Source organism: Grammomys surdaster, unplaced genomic scaffold, assembly GCF_004785775.1.
Source record: "Grammomys surdaster isolate TR1022 unplaced genomic scaffold, NIH_TR_1.0 63, whole genome shotgun sequence".
NCBI classification, from domain to species: domain Eukaryota; kingdom Metazoa; phylum Chordata; class Mammalia; order Rodentia; family Muridae; genus Grammomys; species Grammomys surdaster.
This window is the reverse complement of record NW_021604565.1, coordinates 16034952-16060386: the sequence shown is the minus strand read 5'-3', so window position 1 is coordinate 16060386 and position 25435 is coordinate 16034952. Positions and strand designations below refer to the sequence as shown.

The window sequence follows — 25435 nt, the reverse complement described above, 5'->3', positions numbered from 1 at the left end:
GAGGGAGGGAGGGAGGGGAATGTGAAGCATCCCGCCACTGGAGTCTTCCTGTTCAATAAACCTTCTCATGCAGCTTAACTAAAATATAGAGAGATTCAAAGTTGTTCACAATATAACATATTCTCAAGGAACATTTCAATATTTTACTGTACTTAATTGATTAGGATTTTTTTTCACTGCAAAGGTATCATACATTAGAAACTAAGATTTTCAGCTTTAACCAATTAAGCTATAATCAGATATCATCAGACACTTCTGTTTTTTGTCTAAGTTGAGTAACAAGGATCAGATTTTCCCTTCTGCCTGAGCAAAAAGCAGAAAAGCATGGACTATCTGTTATTTGGTTTGCTGTTCTGGGATTAAAGATCATGTACACTAGGCAAGCACTCTATCACTGACTGTGTCTGCGGTCCTTCTTCACTGTAACTGAGACATGGTCTTCCCGGGCTCAAAGAACTCCAAGGAAGTGAGGGGGCTAAACAAGTGCTGGAGTGAAGGAGTATCTTCCCGACATGACAAGATACTCGTGGACGCATCACAGCTGTGGTAGTTTGTACAAAACTTGCAGTCAGTCTAGTGACCAGTCCAGCATGAAGTGAGGAAGGAGGACGGCTGCTGGGAGAGAAAAAGTCTTGTTTAAGGGTATGACTGCTTCTAGTGTACCATGCTCCATTGACGGGGCCCAGAGTACAGTCAACACTAAGAACATTCAGTAGGTTATTGGAAAGAATGAGAGAGAGGAAAAGCGAGAGAATTGGGACTGGAGAGAGGAGGAAAACTTAATAAAATACATATAAGCATGTATGCAATCTCAAATAATAAATTTTAAATATTATAGTTTTAAGGTGATTGAAATAAGGCAACAAAGCACAGTGCTAGTTTAAGATAGGAGCTAAGGTGCATAATACATCTCAGGCCTGTACTGTTCAAGAATCCCCAGGACAGTAAGAGGAAACATAGGTAGAGCCTGAAGACGACTCAGGAGGAGACTGAGAAGCTGCTGAGAAGATTCTGTAGGTATTTTTAATTTAAGGAAAATGAAAAAAATTAAATTAGAATTTGAGAGAAGACACTAAAATAGTACTTGCAAGAAATTAGGAGCATGTGTTCCTATATCAGAGAAGAAAAGGGTATTAAACCTTACTTTCCCTGTAAGAAACTACAAAAGTCAACCACAGAAAGCAGCAGTAATGAGAACCAAAACATAATTTAGCAACAGAGAAAATGCAAGTAAAAAGTTGGTCCTTTAGATCAATAAAGCTATCAAATATGTAGCCAAATTCAACAGAAAAGATTTGAATTAGCAAAATCAGATGTAATATAGCAATAGCCCTGATTCTATGTATATTTTAAAATAATGGACTATTATGAAGATTTTTACATCAATAAATTTAATAATTTATGTGAAACTAGACAAATTTTTTAAGAGATATAATTATGAAAACTTATTCATACATACAAAAAATAACTTTGAATCAACTAAAAAAATTTTAAGTATATTTTAAAACCTTCCCACTGAATAAAACTTCATGCCCAGATAACTTTACAACTAAAATCTAACAAATATTTTTAATAATTAAAATGTTAAAATGAATTCATGTCATGGAGTAGCACACGTACGTCAACTCAGTCGTTCTGTGTGTGGATCAGACATCAACAAGTGAAATGATATCAGCTCTAGACAAACTCTTCCATGACGTTAAAGAGATCAAACTCTTTCTTATCCTCTCCATCAGGCCAGTATGATACTAATTTCAAAATCAAGGAAAGACAACTGCAAACCAAATACATTAATATATAAAACGAATTATCTATCATGACCAAATGGAGTTTATTCTAATAATACAAAGTTGGTTTCAATATATATCACCATATTTAAAAAAACGAAAAAACAAAAATTGATCTCAGAAGATGGTAAAAGGCATTTGGGAAAGTTCAATGACCAAGATCTTTAAAAAAAAAAAAAGAATTCTTAGCAAATTTATAATTGATGTTACCTATGAAAAATTATAGGTAGCATTATACCTAATATTGAGAGACTGAATACATTCCTCCTAAGACCAAGGATGTCTGCTCATATCACTTCCATTTAAAATTATAGCAATGAATCAATTCACATATAAATACACACACACAATTTCTTGAGGTTTTGTCTTTTACTATCTATTGTAATGCTAAGTGCTGGCCTCCAAGATTTGGAGTAGGCATGTAGCCTCTGGGACCCAAGTTAATTCTGACTGGTGAATAAAGATGCCAGCAGCCAACAGCTGGAGAGAAGAGATCACATGGACAGGAGAGGAGAAGACATGCAGGAAAAGAGGAAGAAGAGCAGCCATGAGCTAGGAGCCAAGAGAACATGGGCCGGAGGCCTGCCTAGTTGGACTAAGAGCAGCACAGAGGGAACACAGTAAGTAATAACTTGGGTTGTGGATAGGAGGTAGAGTCTAACAACAAAGGGTAGGCAGTTGCCCACCCAACTACTGTGCTGCTTAAGACAAACTAAAATATAAAGACTGTCTGTGTGTGTGTCTTTTACCCAGAAACAAAAACCATTATTAAGGCAGGAAAGAACCCTGTGACAAGATTTTTTTTTAATATTATTACTACATATATTCATATATATACATACACACACATACATATATACATATATACATATATATATACATACATACATACATACATACATACATACATACATGCACGCACACACAAACCATCCTCAATTAAACCAACAACGGATTAGTACTCGGCAAACAAAACATTGAGAGAAACAATAAGAAAACGAAGACATGATATCACACAATAAGAACTAATTCCCACAATTATTTCCAGATAATATACATAAAGATTAGCTCTGTATGTAAGAACTATCTAAGTAATTAGTGTGGTGATAAGATATTAATTAGAAAAGAAATTCAAAAGAACTTAGTGAAAAGAGCATTCGTAATACTGGTTTTGCTAATTTAACAAAGTATTTTATGAGTATCACATATTCACTAAAATGAATAAAGAAGAGGCACCTAATATAAATATGAAATGAGATCTTTAAATTACATACTGAATGTTATTTCATAAGCATGAAGCAAAAACAAAAAAAAGTAAAGCTCCCAAAGCTAAAAAAAAAAAAAAAAAAATGGAAAAGGGAATCTGAGAGCTGGAATAGGCCTGTTTCAAATGTCCAGGGAAGAGAAGGCTACAAAGTTTGTGGAAGGATTATAGTAAGAAAGAAACAAATCAGAGCTCTGCATTAATCAGGTGTCTTGCTCTAAGACTCAATCTAAGTCTCTCTGGATCAGAGTTGTCATTATCCATACAGAGGACAGAACAATTAATCTCCAGATGTTTTCAATGAAATTGAAAGACAAACGCCCCATGAGTCTAACCAAAATCATAAGCTGATATGAGACAGTTAAAACTATACATTTACACAATGGAGTGAGTACTACTCAGCTGTTAAAAACAATGAATTCATGAAATTCTTTAGCAAATGGATAGAACTAGGAAATATCATCCTGAGTGAGGTAACCCAACCACAAAAGAACACACATGGTATGCACTCTCTGATAAGTGGGTATTAGCCCAAAATCTCAAAATACCTAAGATACAACTCATAGACCACATGAAACTCAAGAAGAAAAAAGACCAAAGGGTGGGTGCTTCTGTCCTTCTTAGAAGGAGTAACAAAATACTCATGGGAGCAAGTAAGGAGACAAAGTGTGGAGCAGAGACTGGAGGAGGAACTGTCTGGAGACTGCCCCACCTGGGGATCCAGCCCATGTGCAGTCACCATACCATATAAGCAGGCATGGTTGATGCCAGGAAGTGCATGCTGATAGGAGCCTGATATACCTGTCTCCTGAGAGGCTCTGCCAGAGGCAGATGCTCAAAGCTAACCATTGAACTGATCATGGGGTCCCAAGTAGAGAAGGTAGAGAGAAGACTGAAGGGTCTGAAGGGGCTTGCAGCCCCATTGGAAGAGCAACAGTACCAACCAACCAGAACACCCAGGGTCTAAACCACCAGACATGCTTGGAGGGACTCATGCCTCCAGCTGTATATGTAGTGGAGGATGACCTTGTCAGGCATTAGTAGGAGAGAAGATCCTTGGTCCCATGAAGGCAGGATGCCCCAGTGTGGGGGCATTTGAGGGCAGGGAGGGGAAGTGGGTGATGGGTGGGGCCACATCCTCATAGAAGTAGCAGGAAGGGGGACAGGATAAGGAGTTTCTAGGGGGTGTGGGGGAATGGGGAAAGGAGATAACATCTGAAATGTAAATAAATAAAATATCCAATAAAAAAGATTACCTCTCACATTCAGAAAAAATCAAAACCTTTTGTCTAAGATGAAAGCAACACAGATGTTTGTTCTTTGGTTAATCTCAGAAGCAATTTCAGTTATCTGATTTTATTTGCAATAAGCTTAACTATTGGAAAACAGTCATATTCCAGTACTGTACCTTGTTTGAGCGTAACGACACTCGACCTCCACAACGAGCACAGAACTTGGTTTGGCAATATGAACAGTTATGGCCGCATCCATCTGCAAATTTTGTCTTGTGGCAGATGCCACAGGTCGGGGCGTCGCCCTTCTGCTCCTGCTGCTGCTGTGACTCCTCTCCCATTTTCTTGACTTGCTCCTTATACATTTCAAACTGCTGATGCAGCTTTCTGCAGGAAAAGAGAGAGGTTTAAACACTGGCTTCCTAATCATCAAAATCACTATCTGTGGACATAATTTTACAATCAAAATGTACGAAATGAGAATAAAAACATAAAACTTAATCTGAGAACCACAGAATAATATCTTGTTTACATGGCATATTACATCATAAATGTTGAAATTAGTTCTATCTTTGATATACATATTAACTATAAAAATCAACTGATTATGTTTGTGGAACATTTCCTTGGATATTAAACAAAAATTCTACCATTATTTTTCAATGGTTTATCTTCAGAAATATGGGAAGTCAATTTTATATATACAAAGAAGCCATAATCTATTATCTTAAAACCAATGAGACACAGTTTCAAATGGAGTGAACTAAAGAATCTTACAGAGAGATAAATGCATCTGTTCAATCAGTCTGAACACAGCTTAGCTGTAAAAACAAAATACTGTGAAATACTTTCAGCTTATAAATAAAATTATGCAAATAAAAGTAAAGCCAAGTACACTTTCAAATTAAAATTCTAGAGCCTAGGGAGCTGAATCAACAATTAAGCGCACTTGCTACTATTCAGAGGATCAAAGTTTGGCTCCCAGCCTCAGCTAAGAATGACCTGTAACTCCAGCCCCAGGAGATCTAACTCTCTCTTCTGATATCTTGCACACACATGCACACACACACACATACACGCACACATAAATAAAAATAAAATGAATCAAGAAGAAAACTAGGTTAAGAGAAAAGACATCTAGAAAGATGTTTCATTTACTATTATTATAAACTTTTGTATTTATAAAGACAATTTTAAGTGTTTAATAACCATAATTAACTTAAGATTTAGAAAACTGAAATTGACATCAACTCCAATCCTACCAATGACAAAAGAATGATAATCTACAAAATTATAACTTACTTTGAGCCCATCAGAAAAGAAGTTATCAGGCAAACAATCTAAACCAAGGACACTAAGTATAACTGGTTCATCTTTGACAATAACATAGGAGAAGGAAATAGCACTGTACTGATAGGTAAAGGGATTGTATTATTATTATTATTATTATTATTATTATTATTATTATTTTGTAGGTTGTTTGTTTTTGAGATAGCATCTCATGTAGACAAGAATGACTTTGAACTTGCTACATATCCAAAGATGAGCTGGACTTCTCATACTCGAGCTTCAAGTCTCCATTGCTGGTATTACAGGCACACACAACCACGTCAATTTTATATGGTTCTGGGGACTGAAAGTAAAGCTTCACATGTCCTAGGTAAACATTCTGTCTAAGAAGCTATATCTCCAGAGACAGATCAATTAACAAATTGTGCAATAGCAAGATTCAGCTAACATGACAGCTTCAAACAGCTAAAGACCCAGACTCAAAGAAGGCTGATAACCACAAGTTCTTTGCCTTGTCAAGTTCTCTGGAAGACTTGAAAACACAGCTAAGAGAAATAAATCCCTACTTCTGGGGAAGTGCATATTGCAGGCATTAAAAAGTAAACTGTGGTCGCTGAGGTACAGACATGATTTTCTGACTTTGATAAAATAGTAAGAGCTTTATTTAAGCCATGGGGAAGAAAAGTAGGCACTGTCGATTGAGATAAAGGCAAAGAGCCATCATAGCTAAGGATAAGAAAACCCTTTATCCACAATACAGAAAAAAAACTTGGTTCCAAGATCCTACCCCCAAAAAAAAATCTTTTATCATTAAGACATAGGAAGAAGCTCCTACCTCCAAACTGGATCCAGAACTGGAAATCAAAGCATAACTGTTCCATGGATAGGAGAGAGAAAACTCATAAGGTGACCTATGCTCAAGACCAGGTAACTAGGTCCTGTCAAAACTGGAAGGTGAAAAACATACAGAGAACACCTACTTCCCTACACAGCAATCACCGAGTAATAAGCATCAGAGGTCAACTGCTTGTGAAGATTCAAGTGCATGGAGAGTAATATATGGAATCCTCATACGAGGGAAGCGTGTAAGGACGGCCGGAGCATGGAAGCGTCCTCTAGCAACCATCGTAAGTGCAGGCAAAAGCAGCTTGCTTCCTTGGAAAAATTTTCTGACTATGTTCCACTGAAGACAGTGAGGGCAATCATAAAATTCAAACCTATCTGAATTCTTGATTTGCTTCATGTTTCAACTCTCAACACCAGCAGCATGATGGAAAGGGAATGTCCACTTCAAGGTATGCAACTCAAAGACATAGCAGAGACACAAAAACAAAGAATAAATAGTCTGCGGCCAGACACCTAGCAGATTCAGAGATGACACGGATTTGAGAATAATAACATTCTTGAGGGACTAGGACTGGAACACAAGGAGTGGAAGAGAGAAACGGGAATGACATAATTATACCTTAATTACAAGTTTTTAATTATTAAGATAAATAATATAGAAAAGGTACACATTCATGAACAAACGGTTATCCTATAAATAACAGATAACGTTCTCTTATAAAAAATAAAATAAAAGATTTCCTTAAAAGGAAAGAAAAAAAGATTCAACTGTAGGCTGCCTATAAGACTCACTTCTCCACTAAGGAAGGATACACAGACTGAAAGCAGAACTATTTCATGCCAATGGAAATTGACAAAGCAAGTTGTAAAGCAAGTTATAAAACTGTTCCATGGATATCAAAGCAAGATATCAGACGTTCCTTATATCTAATAATAAACTACTATGTTTGTAAAAAGATACAAAGTTCTATTATAATAAATTCATCAAAACGCCTGATGAACAGTGAAACAACAGAATACATAAGGCTAAGGAGAAAATAAGCAGGAGTAATGGATTCTCTCGGCTCGCTGTCAACAATCTACAGAGCATCTAAACAGAAGAGCAATATAAAATAAAGGGCTTGAAGTGAACTTTGGATAAAATAGGACAAAAATAAGTAACAGTTCTATATCAAAATAGTGGAATGCACATTTATCTCAAGAGCACACATGTACAACATTCCACGATATGAAACACAAAACAATATGAAAGCTTTTGAAAATTTTACAAATATGTGAAACTTAAATAACATTCGTTGTTAATTCATTGTCCATTAATAACCTACAAGTCCGGAATCTACAGTCACGTGCCAAATGATGATCCTCCAACCAATGGTGAGCGGCCCAGATAACAGTAGCATCGTGAAATCTGAATACAGCTCTGGCCTACATGTGTACAGTAGACTGTGCTGTTTAGTTTATGTTATTATACTGTGTGATATCTGCAGAGTGATGAAGTCATCAACTTATACCTTCCTCATAATATGTCCCCACTGTTAAGTGACATACAACTGTACAAGGGACAAGTCCACATCATCGACCCCAAGTTTTACACTATTTCTTTTGTTACCTTCTAAAGTTATCCGTCTTTCTTTTAATCCTTCACATATGTACTGCCTGGTTTTGTGTGTCAACTTGACACAAGCTGGAGTTATCACAGAGAAAGGAGCCTCCCTTGAGGAAATGCCTCCATGAGATCCAGCTGTAAGGCATTTTCTCAATTAGTGATCAAGAGGGGAGGACCCATTGTAGATGGTGCCATCCCTGGGCTGGTAGTCCTGGGTTTTATAAGAAAGCAAGCTGAGCAACCCAGGGGAAGCAAGCCAGTAAGTAACATCCCTCCATGGCCTCTGCATCAGCTCCTGCTGCCTGATCTGCTTGAGTTCCAGTCCTGATTTCCTTTGATGATGAACAGCAGTGTGGAAATGTAAGCTGAATAAACCCTTTCCTCTCCAACTTGCTTCTTGGTCATGATGTTTGTGCAGCAATAGAAACCTGACTAAGACAACACACATCATGTGTTCCAATACATGCTTTCCCTGCCTTAGATCCATGTTTCTCTCTCGAGTCCTGTATCTCTCTATGCATCACCTACCGTCTATCTATTTATATGTCTATCGTTTATCTGTCTATCTATCTGTCTATCTATCTACCTGTTACATGCCTATCTACCTGCCTATCTATCTACCCCAGTATCTGTGTAGCCCAGGCTGGCCTAGAACTCAAGATCCTCCTGCTTAGACTCAACAAAGAGAGAGGACTGCAGATATGTGCTATCATATCTAACAGAAGAAAAGACTCTCAAACCTGAAATCATGCCCAAGGCACATACAGCAGTGAGAACACTGAAGTCTAACTACTAGACAGAAAAAAAAAATGCCACATTTTTCCGGTTTCTGATGAAGTTCATTCAAGTTGACTGCCACTCATATCAACTACTAATTTGTATCTTTTACCAAACACTCTGGATTTGACAAAGCAAAGATATCAGACATTCCTTATAGCTAATAAACTACTATGTTTGTAAAAAGATACAAAGAAAGTTCTATTATAAGAAGTGCTTACATATAATCCTTTATAAACTTAAACACAGCAAAATCTTCGCCAAGTCTATGGTGTAATTGCTAATGTTGTACTCTGAAGTTGTCAATATATCAATTTCTTCATTCATTACTGTGATTTGACTGGTGTGTGTGTGTGTGTGTGTGTGTGTGTGTGTGTGTGTGTGTATTTATGTATGTGTAGGCACATATATGTGCACACATACATGTGCGTGCACCTAGCTATGTTACACACAAAAATTCTCTAGTCTCTTCTGAATAGCCTTATAATTTTACCTCTCACAGCTAAGCTTTTAATCGATCTGAAGTTTATTTTTATATACAATGTGACACAGAGATTTAATCGCAATGTTCTTTATATAGATATTCTACTTCCCCATCATCATTTATTAAGTAGTTAACGTCTCTTCCACCAATTTGTGATATCAGCCTATCATATATTAAGTTCCATACTTACACAGATGGACACAATACTGTATTTCATTGGTAGTTGTGTCTACTCCTACTCCAGAACAATATTGTCAAAACCAAACTTGAAATACAATAAAAGGTCCCACAGATCTTAAATACATAAATTTGAATATATAACCATCTGGTAAGGTAGTCAAAAGATAATACACTTTTCTGCAAAGGACTGCATAAGATTTTAGGCATTGTGAGCCATAGAGTCTTTGTCAGTTTCTCAACACATCACTGGGACATGAAGGCAGCCATAAATAACGTGAAAATAAATGATCTTAGATATATTCCACTTAAACTTTGTGCACAATCCATAGTTAGAAAATCTCTGGTATAAATACAACAAAGATATGATATTCTAACAAGAACTACTTTACAAACAAATATTTAAGATATACACAATAAATTTTGAAGATATATACATAAATTTTGAAGTGTTGCTATTTTTTATTTCATAAAAGCTTCTAATCCAAATTTTGGTGTATGTTCTATATCAATTTTTTCACTAAAGATCGATCTCATTAAATTTAGTATCTTCTAAAGCAAATGCTACTCACTGTGGATTAACAGAACTTTTAAGTTTGTGTTTACTGCTATTCCCTGAAAATCTTATCCCCCGCCTCATAGTTTTATTGTTGTTTATTATTTTAAACATTTGATGTAATTTTAGGCTCTCCACAAACTAATCATTTACATCAGTATTTTAAAGGTCACCAGTGGAAGGTTTGTTCATTAAAACTTAAAACTTTTCCCATTGTGAAGTCATACCTTTTCATATTTCTAAACTGCTGTTAAATGTATTTTCTCCCTTTTCACAGATCCATCATATAATCTTTATAGATACAGGTATCCAAACTTTGAGTTATTTTGAGGTAGTGTTTAGATGATGTACTTTTGTAATGACTGGGACAGGAAATGTTGCCCCAGAAGGATCTTGCACTGAGTGCATGACACTTAGCTGAGGAAATATTTGTGGAGGTTATAAAAATGTTGGGGGGTTGGGCAGCTGAAGGATTCTGGTCATTAGGGGCAGATCCTAAAGCAGTAGTTTTCAACCTGTGGGCTGCAACCCCATGTAGGGTCGCATATCAGATATCATGCATACTAGATATTTACATTACAACTCATAAGAGTAGCAAAATTACAGTTTTGAATTAGCAACAAAGTAATTTTATGATTGGGGATCACCACAGCATGAGGAACTGTATTAAAGGATCACAGCTTTAGAAAGTTTGAGAACCATTGTCCTAAAGGTTATTGAGACATCTTCTTCCTAGCCCCTACTTCCTCCCCATTTCTTTCTCCCTCTTCCCCCAATCTCTGCACCATCTGTCTGTCTATCATGAGGAATGTAACCTTTGCCATATGTTCCTACTGCCATGTTCTGCTCAATTGATGAACGCAACCAAACAACCAAGGACAAAATCTTCTGGAATCATGACCCAAAATAAATGTTTCTGCCCTTAGTTTGTTTCTGTCTAATGTTGTGTTATAGAAACAATAAATGCAACAGTTGTCTTCAGGCAATACATTGTAGTTCAGGGGAAAAAAAAAAGCAGAGAGCACTTTACTAGGTCAGTTTATAAAGACTCAAATTAGAACATATGTATTATAGAGATGACTTGAAGAGACGGGTGTATATATATATATATATATATCAAATACATAGTATATTGATGTCGTTTCCCCCACAGGCTCATATATTTGAATACTTGTTCCCCAGTTGATGAGACTGTTTAGGAAGGATTAGACGTGACCTTTTTGGAGGAGCTGTGTCACAGGTGTGATCTGAGGCTTCCAAAGCCTCCTGCCCTCTTCAACGCACTCTCTACCTCTTGCTTTTGGATCAAGATGTGACCTCTTAGCTGTTCATTATCATAGCTGATTGGCCATCATGGACTCTAACCCTCTGAAACTGTAAGCCCAAGTAAACACTTTCTTTTGAGTTTCCTTACCCATGTTTTGTCACAGCAGTAGAAAAGTAACTAAGATATCTAGCTTTGTAAGTTTTTTTTGAAATGAGGTAAAAATCAGTTGGCCGCTTTGTTCTCCTTTGTTGAAAAAGTTTGACTATTGGAAAAGCATTTTACTTCCATAAAATACTGTGATGCTTTTAACCACTTCCTTTAAAATCATAGTGGGCTTGTTAGTGACACACATATTTACAGTAGTTTCAGAACAATGGACATCTTTAGAATATTAAGTCTTCCTACTCACATAGTGATCCCACTTATTGATAATTCTCAAAAATAATAATGGTTTTATCACCGATATTTTAGCTCAAATTTTTCTCATTTAATTTATAATCAACTACTAAGTCCATGGACAAACCTATATTTCAGTTTAAACAAGTTCCTTCCTAATCCATTATGTTTATTTTAACAAGGCATCTATAGACTTCAATTGTCCCAGGGAACTATAAAACAACCAAACTATTTTCAGATTCTATAATGTAGTTGCAGAAAAAAACTGTAAAAGAATGTTCCCTAACAATTCCATAAAGCCAACAAAAATCATGATATTTCTACTCTCACTTTCAGTGTTCTTATAGCACTTAATTAATTCCTTAGGAATATATGACTTAGCTTTAAAAATTAAGTGAACTCTCTCCAGTAGACCTTTTCAAAGCACCGGAACATACTGCACTATCACAACTGCACACTTGCTCATTGTATGACTTTCTGATTAACCTTTACTTGTCTCATTTTTTAAAAAAGGAATATATTAGAATTTTGGCTTTGCTTTCAATTTTGTTTCAGTGACTAGCTTAACATATATCACATAGCCAATTCCTCAATAAACACTTACTGAACACTTGAATTAATGATATGTAGCATTAACCTATTTGGTATGTGAAGCAAAACTGGTTCTGGAAGACAGGCATTAATTATAAATAGTACTAGCATGACTTCACAAAAAAGGAACATATTTTGGGTTTTAAACATCTTGTTCTTAAAAAGTAGTGGAGCTGCTTGGCAAGAATCTGACATGGGCCAAGGACAAGGAAATGGGCTGCTTGGCAGGAATATGACATTGGCCAAGGACAAGGAAATGGGCTGCTTGGCAGGAATATGACATTGGCCAAGGACAAGGAAATGGGCTGCTTGGGAGGAATATGACATTGGCCAAGGACAAGGAAGTAGGCTTCAGGTAGGACTCTGACATAAGGCTAGAACAAAGAAGTAATTTCAGGTAGGAATCTAAATCTTAGGCTAGAACAAGGAAATAGGCTTTAGACATGAAAATGACCTTGGGCTAGGACAGGGAAGAAGTAGGCTCAGATACTTTGGTCATCCTGATAAGCCCTTAGAAACAGTGGTCGTGGGAGTGTTCATGTAATTGGGTTTAAAGCCTTGCTTTCACTTTGACTATTTGTGTTTATTGTCTTGCTTGTTCTTTGACTATTGCATCTATTTTATTGCTAGACCCTCTACCTAGAACTCACCTTAATACATGTATGTAATCAAAATGGTATAAAAGCATAAAGGAAGAAGGGATATAGGATAGGGGTTCTAGGTAGGGGAAATGGGGAAAGGATGACATCTGTATTATAAATAAATAAAATATCCAATAAAAAGTTTTTTTTTTTTCAAAAAGTAGGTATAGTAGGCATCAACTGAGGAATAAATTTCAACCTGGAGTTTTTCATATGTAAAGCATAAAAGCAGGTGAAAATTCAGGAAGTGGAAAGAATTTGCACTTGAAATAACACATACATCTGGAAACAAACAAAAAACCATAAAAGCAGAAGCTAGAAAGGCAACTTAGAAGAGATTGTCTCAGGAAGTAGGCTTCAGGCAGGAATCTGACATTAGGCTAGAACACAGAAGTAATTTCAAGCAGGAATCTAAATCTTAGGCTAGAACAAAGAAGTAGGCTTCAGGCATGAAAATGATTTGGGGCTAGAACAGGAAAGCAGGCTCAGATATTTTGGTCATCCTGATAAAACCCTTAGAAATAGTGATCACGGGACTTTGTTTATTACCTTGCTTGTTCTTTGACTGCTTGTTCCTTGACTATTTGCAACTATTATATTGCTAGTTCCTCAACCTAGAACTGACCTTAATACTTGCATGTAATTAAATATGGTATAAAAGCAATAAGGAGAAGGGGGGGATGAGATAGGGGGTTTCGGGGGGCATGAAATGGGATGACATCTGAAATGTAAATAAATACAATATCCAAGAAAAAAGAGATTTTTCTCTAATTACATGCTAAGAATTATTATCATTATTACTGCTATTATAACCAAAAGCTACTCATTTTTTGATATGTTAGAGAAATCAGTAAGTCACTGTGAAAATATTTAACAAAATGATCTCAAATAAATCAGGTATTGATTTTAGGCTAACAATATATCCAAATATAATATGTATATGTATATATGTATATATGTATATATATTCTGAATATTCTGAATATATTCTGAATGTTCAGATTTTTTCTTAATGACTAGACTGGGCCTAAGACAGCAACTACATGAAACCCAACACCATCCTCTATTTAAGAGATTCCCCAGAGTAATTCCCCTTCCCCAGCTTGCTCACCTACCAAACACACTTTTCACTGCATCAATCTGGGACTGTTTAAAGTATAAGCCCAGAGCTACACTGAGAACTCCGCAGGAATTCCCAAAGCTAGTTTCCCCATCCTACCATTTCAATGCCACCAGCAGACACCAGCCACTGACTCCCAAGACTAGGGACATATGGAGCAAAACAAAACCCTACTTAATGATTTCCAGGGTCAGTCCACATATGCTGTCTGCTAGCCTACCACCCAGCACTCCCACTGCACCTATATGGGACTAATTTAAGTCTGAACTCAGAGTCCCAACTACAAAGTCAGCCACCCTAACTACTACACCAATTAGGGAACAAAGTCTAAAAACCCATGAAACCCAAAGTGGCACCAAGACTAAAATCCAAGTATCATTCAGCTGGTCCACACAAACAGATAGGTTGGGGTTAAGAACAAACAAATGTCCAACATCCAAGAAACAAAGGAAAGAAAGACCAGATATCTATACCAAAAACATTGCAACTCCAGATGTCTAGATCCCATCCCCAAAACACAAACATAAACAACCAAGACAATATGCCTCCTCCAAAAGCCACTACTTCTATTGTAAAATTTGATGACAAAAGCAACTTAGCTAAAGCATACGACAAAGCCTTCAAAATACCAATTATGAGTATGTTCAAGGACCTTAAAGATAAAAATAAACGACTGAATGAAGTTCTTGAAAGCACACAGTTGAATGATAATGAAAACAATTCATGATATGAAAATAGAATTTAACAAAGAAATAGGATTACCACAAGAAAAGCCAAAGTGAAAACTGAAAAATCCAAACCTAAAACTGAAAGACTCAGGACATCACCAAAAAAACTCAGAGAAAAGTCTTACCAACAGATTAAAATAATTAGAAGAGAGAAAGCCAGGTCTTAAAGACAAGGTAGACAAAATTGATTCAACACTCAAATGTTGAAAATCTAAAAAAAAAAAAAAAGCCAGACATAAAACATCTAGGAAATCTAGGACACCATGAAACAAACAAACAAACAAACAAATAAACCTATAAATAAAAGGTATACAGGATAAAGAAGAAACCCGAGCCAAAAGCACAGAAAATATTTTAAACAAACTAATAAAAGAAAATTTCCTAAATCTAAAGAATAATATGCCTATTAGGGTTCAAGAAGTAAGTAAAATAGCAAATTGATAGGACCAGAAAAGAAAATCCTACTGCCAAAACAAATCGTTAATCAAAAACATTACATGTATAGAACAACAAAAAGGATACTAAAAACTACAAAGAACAAAGATAAAGCAGGTCTATAATAATAACACCTGGCTTCAATGTTAACTTTGGGAGCCAGATACGCCAGACTGATGTTCTACGATCTCTGAAAAACAACAGATACCAACCCAGACTACTATACCCAGTTGTGGTGGCTTCAATAAGAGTGTCCCCCATTGGGTCAAATATTCAAATACTTAGTCACCAGAGATTGGCACTATTTGAAAGGATTAGGAAGAGTGGCCTTGTTGGAGGAGGTGTGTCACTGGGGAGTGGGCTTTGAGATCTCAAAAGTCCATGCCAAGACCAGTGCACATGCGCACGCGCGCGTACAAACACACACACACTCACATTCACTCACCCACTCTCCCTTCCTTCCCCCAGTCCCTGCACCCACCTACCCACCTCCACCTCCTTGATCCAGGATGTAGCTCCCAACTACTTCTCCAGCACTATGCCTGCCATGCCTGCTGCTATGCTTCCCACCATAATGACAATGGACTTAGTCTCTGAACTGTAAACACACCCCTAATTAAATGCTTTCTTGTATAAAAGTTAACTTGGTCATGGTGTCTCTTCACAGCAATAGGACAGTGAATAAGACATCAACAAAGCTATCAATCATGCCAAGTGGGCACGCTAGTGCATGCCTTTAATCCCAGCACTAGGGAGGTAAAGAGAGATAGATCTCTGTGAGTTCAAGGCCATTCTGGTCTACAAACTGAGTTCCAAAACAGTCAGGGCTGTTACACAGAAAAACCTTATTTTGAAAAACAAAAAAACAAAAAACAAAAAAAGTTATCAATTATAATAGAAGAAAGCATATTTCATCATATGATCAAATTTAAACAATTCATGTCCACAGATCCAGCTTTTAAAAAAACACTAGATGGAACACTTCAGCCTAAAGAAAAGGTTTACTACAGCCAAGAGGATAGGACACAAAAAATAACCCCAGAACAGTTCAACAAAAAAGTTCTAAAAATCACAACAAAATAACAAAAATTAATAAATACTGTTCAATAATAATTCTCAATATTAACAATGTCAATTCTGGATTTGAAAACAGAATCCATCTTTCTGTTTCCTCCAATCCATCTTCTTGCTTCCTCCAAGAAATACCTCACCATCAAAATCAGACATCACATTCAGCTTCCTAAAGTATAGATATGTATAAATGGAATTTAAATGAAGTTACCAGAGAATACCCAATTTTACATCAGATACTACCCAATTATCAGGAATGGGTTAAATCTTTTTGAGTTGTTGACCAAAGAGGTCCTACAAAGAATATTGGTTACCCTCCATGACCTAATGATGCTAAGACCTTCTGGTAAAAATGTCACACACTTATGTCATTAAAGAGAAATTGAGCTGGTGATCAAGTGGACACTTCACTCCTACTGAAGTTCATAATGCTAGGAGGTACCCATATGCTATGAGAGGAGAAAAATAAGCATCAGTTTTACCCAGCTATGAACACTGTGAGTCAAAACAGAACCTGTGTGTAAGAGACGGCCACTGATGCAATAGTGACACAGATGTTGTAGGAGTACCCAAGGCCCCTTTCTTATTGACTTCAGGCCTACTGCATGACATAGAACCCACACCTTGAACTGCTAACGTGGCAAACAATCTGAGACCAAATAGATCAAGGGCCCCAATAGCCATAACAATAAAACAACCCCTAATGACATGTTGCTTACCCACTGATCACTGATCGGTACATCACTTGACCCTCATCAAAGAAGCTTCTTGCTAAAACGATAATTAACATAGACACCCACAGCTAGGCAATATGAAGAGAATGAAAAACTTTTGAACTATTAGCCCTAAGTGGGGTGTCTTTATCACATCCCTTCCCTCAAGGCTCAAAGATCTATGCAGAATAGGGGAACCCAAAGACTGCAAGAACCAGAGGTAATGGACAACATCAAGAGAACAATGTTTTCAAACACAACTGGGTTGATGCACATATGAACCCAGAGACTGTAACAGCATGCACAAGAACTGCATAAGTGCAAGTCAGGAAAAAACGCCAGCACAGAGAAAGGAAGTGGGCATAAAGTCCCATTGTTAGCCAAGAAACTATTGCAATTAATAGCTGCTGAGAGAGGGAAAAGAGGGGTTATTTTCAATGGAATGACACTGGGTAAATCAACCAAATTTCAGTGCTGGTCCCATGCTAAGGAGCAGCTAACAATCACAAAATGAATTCCATGGGTTTTTTTATTTTTGGTTTTCTGTGTGTGCATGTACATTTGAGTGTGCATGTATGCACACAAGCACAAACATGTGCTTGCTTTGTGTGGTTTTTATCATTTTGTTTTTTTTTAAAATAATATTAAGTACATTCCTTCCTTCTGTTTCCCCACCTCCAAGTCCTCCCATACACCATTCCCTGCCTTCAAATTCATGGCCTTTTTTTCATTAATTGTCATTGCGCATATATATATGTGTGTGTGTGTGTGTGTGTGTGTGTGTGTGTGTGTGTGTGTACATATATAGTCCTAAATGTAATGTCTTTAGCCCATACATGACTTGTATGCATGTTTTCAGGGCTGACCATTTGGCACTGAGAAACCACTGGTGTATTCTTCTCTTAGGAAGACCACCTATCCCACTCAGCTTTCCTTAGTTGTCTACAGTTCTTTGTGTAGGGTTGAGGCTTCATGGGCATTTCCCATCCACCGTGGGATGTCCACTAACGTTGTCCTTGTTTAGCTCACATTTGGAGAATAAAATGTTTTTTATGCCCAGTCACCTAGACAAAACACTATGTGTTTAAAAAAGAAATAAAGCTCTGATGATACTGTTTACATTTCTAGAGATTTGTATGATTTAATTATACTTAATCATGGTTGACATAGTTAACTACTGTCAAAACATGGTCCAAGAATGAAGACGTTTAAGGAGAATTCTGAGTGCTTGTGAGAAAACAAGAAAGCAAGAGTCTTATGACCTAATTTTTTTCATAACACAGAATTGCTCATGGGATGTGCTTTCATGACCTCCCAGGTGTAGGGGATAGGAGTGAGTTTACTTCACATTATTCCTACAACTGGCTAACTGTTACTTGTTTATATGCCTCTATGGAAAACCATGTTTTTGTCACATGCAACTTGTCCTTGTGATTGTAAACTTTACTCATGTGATTTCTCTTAGCCCTATGAGAATAAACTGTCTAATGCTCTGAAGAAAGTTGACTATTTCCTGAGACCTTAGTCCACCTCACTCTTGCCTCCATTTTCCCAGACCCCACTGCCTCTGGAGCAGTGATAAACTATAAAGCAGGAATCATTTCACAAAGTAGAGGGTAGTGACACAATAGAAATCACTCACTCCTCTGTAGCGCTTCTGTGCTTTCAATCCCTTTCCCCCTTCTAGATCAGATGCAGTCACCAACGCCTCAAGTGTTAAGGTACGTTCAGCAATTGGCACATGTGGCATTATCAAATAAATCAGTGAGGAAATGAAGATAAACACCCTGACATAGTAAGCAACTTTAATGTTTGAAAATATCTTTAATTTGATAAAGTAGTCACTTGTAAAATGATCCTTCAGAATAACTGAAAAAAATAATAATGTCTTTAGGATGCATAAAGCAACACTATTAATAATAGCCAAAAGACTAGAAATAAGACAAAATATTTCATACTAAAATAGATGAATAAAACCTACTAAGATACCAAAGTATTATACAGTAAAAGGAATAAGTAAGATACAGCTACTTGAAATCATATTGATATATCTCACAAATATCTTGTGAAAAATAAGACACATATAATAGACTCTATATCATATGGTGGATTTCTGTAGCCTACATAAAAATATACAAAAGTAATGATGCTATGTAGAAAACAGTGGCTCTATAGAGGTCAGGATACAGTTATCTCCACCTCAAGGATGGGAGGCAGTGTTCCTGAAGGAGTAGGAGGCAGGAGGTGGCTGGTAGTAGCCAGCGTCTTAACCGTGATGCTCATTCCCAGATGCGCTCCCTGTCTGTAACAAGTCAATGAGCTGCACACTTCCAGTTGATGCATCTCTCACTGAATGTATTCTTTGCACAAAAATAGCAATTAACACTTTCGTACCTTTACCTATATTGAGAGAAAATCTTGCTATGATCTATGCTACACCATCCTACTGCAATCTCCTGAGTGCTGGGATTATAGGCATGTACCATGACAGAAACAGCATTTTCTGGATAAACAACATATTTCTTGTGGTTCTTATTTATTCCTATACGGAGCCCCAGAGAATCTCAGATGGCTCTGAAGTACACAGCAGATGCAGTCAATTTTACATTATTCAGAATGAAAACTATGTTGGACCTGTAAATATCTATGTGCAATAACTGCTTGCACCATTTCACAACTGTGTATCAACTGCTTCACCTTACCAGTCAAGCATCAGTAAGCTCAGACTCAAATGGAAGATCACTTCTCAATACTGTCATCAGTCTTCAGAAAAAATAGAAATAACAAAGGAAATGTAAAAGTAACAATTTATTTACATAATAGAGGATGTCTCTATTATGTAGCGTTGGCTTCCTGGAACTTGCTTGTAGACCAGGCTGGCCTCAAACTCAGACACCCACCTGCATCTGCCTCCTCACTGCTGTGATTAAAGATGTGCACCACCATACCCAGCCAAAATTAATGCTATTTTCTAAGTCTTCAATTTTCACTGGCATTAGCCTTCAAACTATGTGATCTGAAGGACATATGATCTCTGAAGGACCATATCTCCTCATCTGAATTAATAAGAAGCTACTCTGCTGTTTCAGATTTTCATGTCTAATCCTAGATTCTGCTCTATTACACGCTGAGTAAGCAAGCACAAGAGGAAGGCACTGTGACACCCTGTCTACTCTTCAGCAGATACAAGCAATGAGGGACTGACTCTCTGTGACCTGAAATCAAAACATTTAGTCTTTGAAAGAAAAAGAAATGGGGTGGAGGTGGTAAAGGGAAGAAAGTGGGAGAAGGAGGAGAGAGGGAGAGTTAGAGGGAGAGAGAAGGGGAAGAAGGGAGGGAGGCAGAGAGGGAGGAAAGGCAGGAGAGGGGTGCTTGATTAACAATTAGCCCTTTGATAAAAGTTCCCAAATATTGTTCCTTGGATTCATATTTGATAACTAAAAAGACAGTCTTCTTTTTTTCTGGGCTATTGAAAATCATTTTAGGGAAATCTTTAAAATCCCCCTAAAGTATGTAATCTTTAGGGAAAAAAATAATCAATGACTCTTGATTAAAACAAATGAAAAAATAAGGTAAAAAGTTTCTATCCAACACTAAAGAAGACTGTAAATAGCAAGTGTCCTTTCTGAATATACTTCTTGGTGTAAGTTTTCATTATAATATTATCCCTAACCTTTAGCCTTAAACAAATATTAATACCAGCCATTACCAGCCATTACAGCATTTTTGTAGGAAAGTATTGAAATAGACACTCTAATAATATTAGAGTTATCCTTATTGCAATAGCTATTCACTTGGCAAATTTCCATCAGAAAAAAATAAAAATCAAATGTGAACTAGTTATAGTAGATGTTACCATTGGTCATTATGTACATGTTTCTTCCTCTCTTCCCACGGTGTGGTAAGACATTTAAGACTCCCTTGCATAGCTAAGATTTTGTAATATGTTTAGATCAATAGGTTGTAAGCTCGAATGACTTATTTCACTTTTATTTATGCAATTAAGAATAAGTATAATCTGTGAAGAATTTTTACCTCTTAACAGTTAAAGGAAATGGAATCTAAAAGATTTTAGTGTTTCAAGTCATTGTGAGAATACATTACTATATCCCCCAATCATGTTTTATAATCTAAAAATGTATTCTACAAAGCATGATTTGATGTTAAAATAAGTTTAGTAAACTGTGTTATGATCTAATCACAGCTAGGTTCTCATAATTGCAATGAATGAATCTGCTTAATCTTTCTTAAAACAACTTATCCAAAATTATTTGACCACACAACAAATGTAAGAGTTAATGCTTCTTACTATCCTCTAGCATTTTTGTTGGAGATATTCTAGAATATACTACATTATTGGAGAAATATATGTTTCTGGGCAAATATGGCTTACATATTCATGTTAAGTGTGGAGGGTTGCCTTTTCTTTTCCATGATCTCTAAATTATCCCTGTTTTCTGTTTAGATGTCCATGGAATGACTAATGGCAGAAGTACTGAGGCACAGCACTCCCGGGGCAGGGTTTTAATTCCCACTCTTCAGTGTTCTATGTACCATAGATACTATTAGTCTATGCAGACCGCTTACTTACGTCTGGGGCTCCTTTTCATTGTGTTGTTTTTGCTGGGGCTGAAGAACGTTATTTACCAGTTCAGTGATCCCACTAAAGGGAAACCACCTGTTTAAATAAGCAAATAATATGACTGAAAAGAACAAAAGAATAACAATGTAGATTCAATTTTTTTACCCAAAATAATAACAAAAGAAAAAAAGAAAAAAGAAACCACAGGCACAAAAGCTACAGCCAATGGAAATGTGAGCTCCAATTATCACCAGGCAATCAGAAAGTAGGGAAATTAATTGAACACTCAACTAGTCCACAAGCAGGCAGCAAAAAACTACATCCAGTCACTATGTGGATGAAGTAAGAAGCTGCAGGCAGCTCTCTTACAAGCCAGAGAGTCAGAAAGCAGAAGACACACTAGCTGCAGCCTATCCAGTATTAGTGTAAGCTAATACCATCAAAGGTGCAGAGAGCAGAATACAGCAGAACAGGAGTCAAGTGTACTGCACTCAGAATACGTTTACTTACTGTGTCGGTTGTGGTTTGTGTTCTTCTTTGATCCTAAAAAAATAAGTTTGCACAACTGAGTGCACTGTACTAAAGCAGCAATTTCTACCTATACATTTGTAGTTATATATAAAGGATATGAAAATTAGGGTTATTACACAGAAAAATTTAGTGCTACGCCATAAAGAATTGAGCATCTCAGTCAATTTTATACAAAAGAGGAAGAAAAGCGATAAGTTGGTTCATTAGGGTTTTTCTGCTTTGATCTGTTTATAGTGCTATGCTGGGATTTAGCACAGGCCATGCTGGGACTTAGCACAGGCACATGGTGCAGCCCCAGGACTCTCGAGCTATACCCTCAGCCTCTGAGCCCATGATAAACTGTCCTTCTACTAAAACTCTACAGAGCCTCACAGCAATGTTTTAGTCACAAATTTTACAACATATTTTTACTTTAAAGTACCATGGTAAATATGGTACTATTAACTAAAAGTAATTTTTATTTTACTTGTTTTATTAGTTTATGTTTAAAAATAAATTGAAGTAAAGCCATATTGTTAAATAAAATGTGGGATTTTATAAATGAATTTTTAAAACCTTATAAATTAATTTATTTATGCCTAAAGGAGTAGATAAAAGGAAGTGGAGGGGGCGATACAGTCAATGTCTCATAAACTAATATTACTAAATAAATACTGTATATATTAAACTTAAAATAGTCATGTTAACATAAATTCTTCATATAAGTATAGTATAATGGAAACAAATTTAAATAAATATCACGTAAGTAACTATAATAAAATCAAATGCTTCACTTTCAATTTTGCAGAGTTCTTCAGTCATCTAAAACTAAAGGTTGGCTCTCTTACTTTCTGAGGCAAGATTTTATGTAATCAAAACACTGGTCAGGACCTGACTCAGACGCAGATAGTTCTTAGTGGATAATGTGAACAATTAGATCTTTTTTAACAACAAAACCCCCCACCTCGTGTGTCACCCACAGAAATCACCATTGGGGTTAGTATTATTATTGTCCCTTATTAAAGTCAAACTATTCACTCCATAGAGCTAAGTCTGTAGGCTCTTTTCATGGTTTTCAGAAAATGAGGAGATTGGATCAATATACAGCAGGAGGTATAAAATCTAACAGCATTGAATATTTAGAAGACTGAGAAGGATCTCACACAGGGTACTGATGATTGGTAAAACTGGATTTTATAATGGCTATAAATGGCTATAAATGGCTAAGAACTGTTTTGAGAAATGCACTTACTTTCTCAAAAGACTAAAAATTGATATATAAAATTTACACAACAACCTAGGATTTTTCATTACAAATCTTGCATCAATGATGTAAGCTGAATCTTCTCTTTAAGTCAGATTCTATATTAGTTTTATGGTATGTAATAATTCATCCTTTCGACTTAGCTGAATTAGGCAACACTGTGAGGTTGGTGAACCAGATCTCAGGAGGTGTCTGTGAGAACATTCCAGGGACATGTCACTAAAAGTGCAAGACTGCCCTGAGTGTGGCCAACACCATACAGCAGACAGAGGCACAGATGAAGAAAGAAAGAGGAAGCCCACTGGCACAGGCATGCTCTGTCACTCTGCACTTCCCGCCCACCGTATGGTAAGCAGCTTTTACCATATGCTTCTGATACCATGGCAGTGTCAGGAGCAGCAACAGGTCCAGCTGGCATTAAAGCAGAAGCGATAGGAAGGGCCAGCTGAGTGCTAGGAGAGCAAGCAGAGATAAGACTGCCAAAATGGCAGAGATTTTGGAATCAGTCAGCCAGAGCCTAGCAGATTGTAGAAAAGAGAAGCAGAAGACAGGACCAGAATTCTGAAGCTGAGGTTCTAACTGGGCACCCAGGAGACAAGTGCTGGGAAAGGCAGAAGGGACTGTGGAAACTGTACTGCAGAAACTATGGTAGTCTTCTGAGGGGCACTTCAGGAAGAAACCTCCCAGCCACAAGTAAACACAGGCAAGCAAGTCTTCCATGCTCCCTCAAGGCCCCAGTTGTAGATGGTCCCACATGTAATCCCAAAACACCAGAGTCAAGGTTGTAATTGGCAGTTGAGGAGAATCTCAGACTGGGAAATGTTGGCAAAAAGTTGACCTCCAACAAAGAAAATGCTTCTGCCTGAGAAAGACACATTAACTTATTTGAATTTACTGAGATAAACAGGCTCCAGCCACACCTGTATAGAAAAAAACAAAAGGCAATGCAATGCAAGAGGCAAACCATACCATCCCAATTACAAAGAAATATTAAATACCTACGATTTTGTCTCACTGTTTTTAACATTTGACACTTTGTACTTTAATTGTACAGTGTGTTTTAGCTTCTATCCTGGATGAAAAGGCTTTTATGGTTGTTCTTTCTCCACCTGATCAACAAGGCTTTCCTCTGTTTCTCATCTGTGATCCATACGCCCTCCTCCTCATTCTTTCTTGAGTCATTCTTTTCTGATGTCAACTCCTTCAATACGTTACTTAAATACAGAGACCCTTGTCACTACAGAACTATAAAACCACACTTTTCAGGATAGACAGCTGTCTCTGAAACTATTAGTTAATGAAAACAAACAGGTGCCTTCTACTCCAATGGAACACGGGGACTATCCTAAAGTCATTATATTGTCTACTACAGTCACCCTCCCCAAAACACTACCGGAGGAGAATATAAATGCAAGTGAACACAAGTCACCAACAGAACTTGCATAAAATAAATGAGAGAAAATGATTGGAAAGGAGAGGAGAACTGTGGAGCGCATTCATCTCAAGGGTTCCTGTTGCTGTGGCAGGATACTCTATAAAAGCAATGTTCTCACTGTTCCTACATTTAAAAAAAAAAAAGAGGCACAATTAAGTAAAAAAATTTATGTGAATCAGGAGAAAATATGTTAATGTGTTGGGGTTTCTTTCTGTTCACTGTCAACATATCTAGTAGTTATTGTCTAGTGCTATGAAAAGCACCATGACCAAAAGGAACTTGGGGAGGAAAGGAATTATATTTCATCTCACAGTCACCCAGTCTATCAGGAAGAGAAGTCAGGGCAAGAACTCAGACAAAACAGGAACCTGGAAGCAGAGCTGAAGCAGAAGGTGGAGAAGAGCTGTTTACTGGCTTGCTCAGTTTGCTCTCATACAGTCCAGGCCCACCTGCTCAGTAGTAGCACCACATTTGGGCCTCCCCACACTGGTCAGTAATCGTGTACATTCCTCCACAGACTTGCCTATAGGCTAATGTAACACAGGCAATTCTTCAGATTCTTCATTTGAGACTCCTCCTCTCCAGATGACCATAGCTTACTTCAAGTTGACAAAAAAAGGAAGGAAGGAAGGAAGGAAGGAAGGAAGGAAGGAAGGAAGGAAG

At 37.0% G+C, this 25435-nt stretch overlaps 1 protein-coding gene across 1 annotated transcript in view; it reads right to left on the bottom strand.

Annotated features, from left to right (window-relative positions):
- The window catches only part of Rims2 (regulating synaptic membrane exocytosis 2), a 463872-nt gene that overhangs the window by 371649 nt on the left and 66788 nt on the right, over window positions 1–25435 (bottom strand). The window contains exons 2-4 of the mRNA XM_028767117.1: window positions 22074–22106; window positions 21573–21659; window positions 4460–4670 (exon numbers count right to left, since the gene is read on the bottom strand). Of these exons, the coding sequence (XP_028622950.1) occupies window positions 4460–4670; window positions 21573–21659; window positions 22074–22106 (331 nt within the window). The remainder of the gene's footprint in view (window positions 1–4459; window positions 4671–21572; window positions 21660–22073; window positions 22107–25435) is intronic.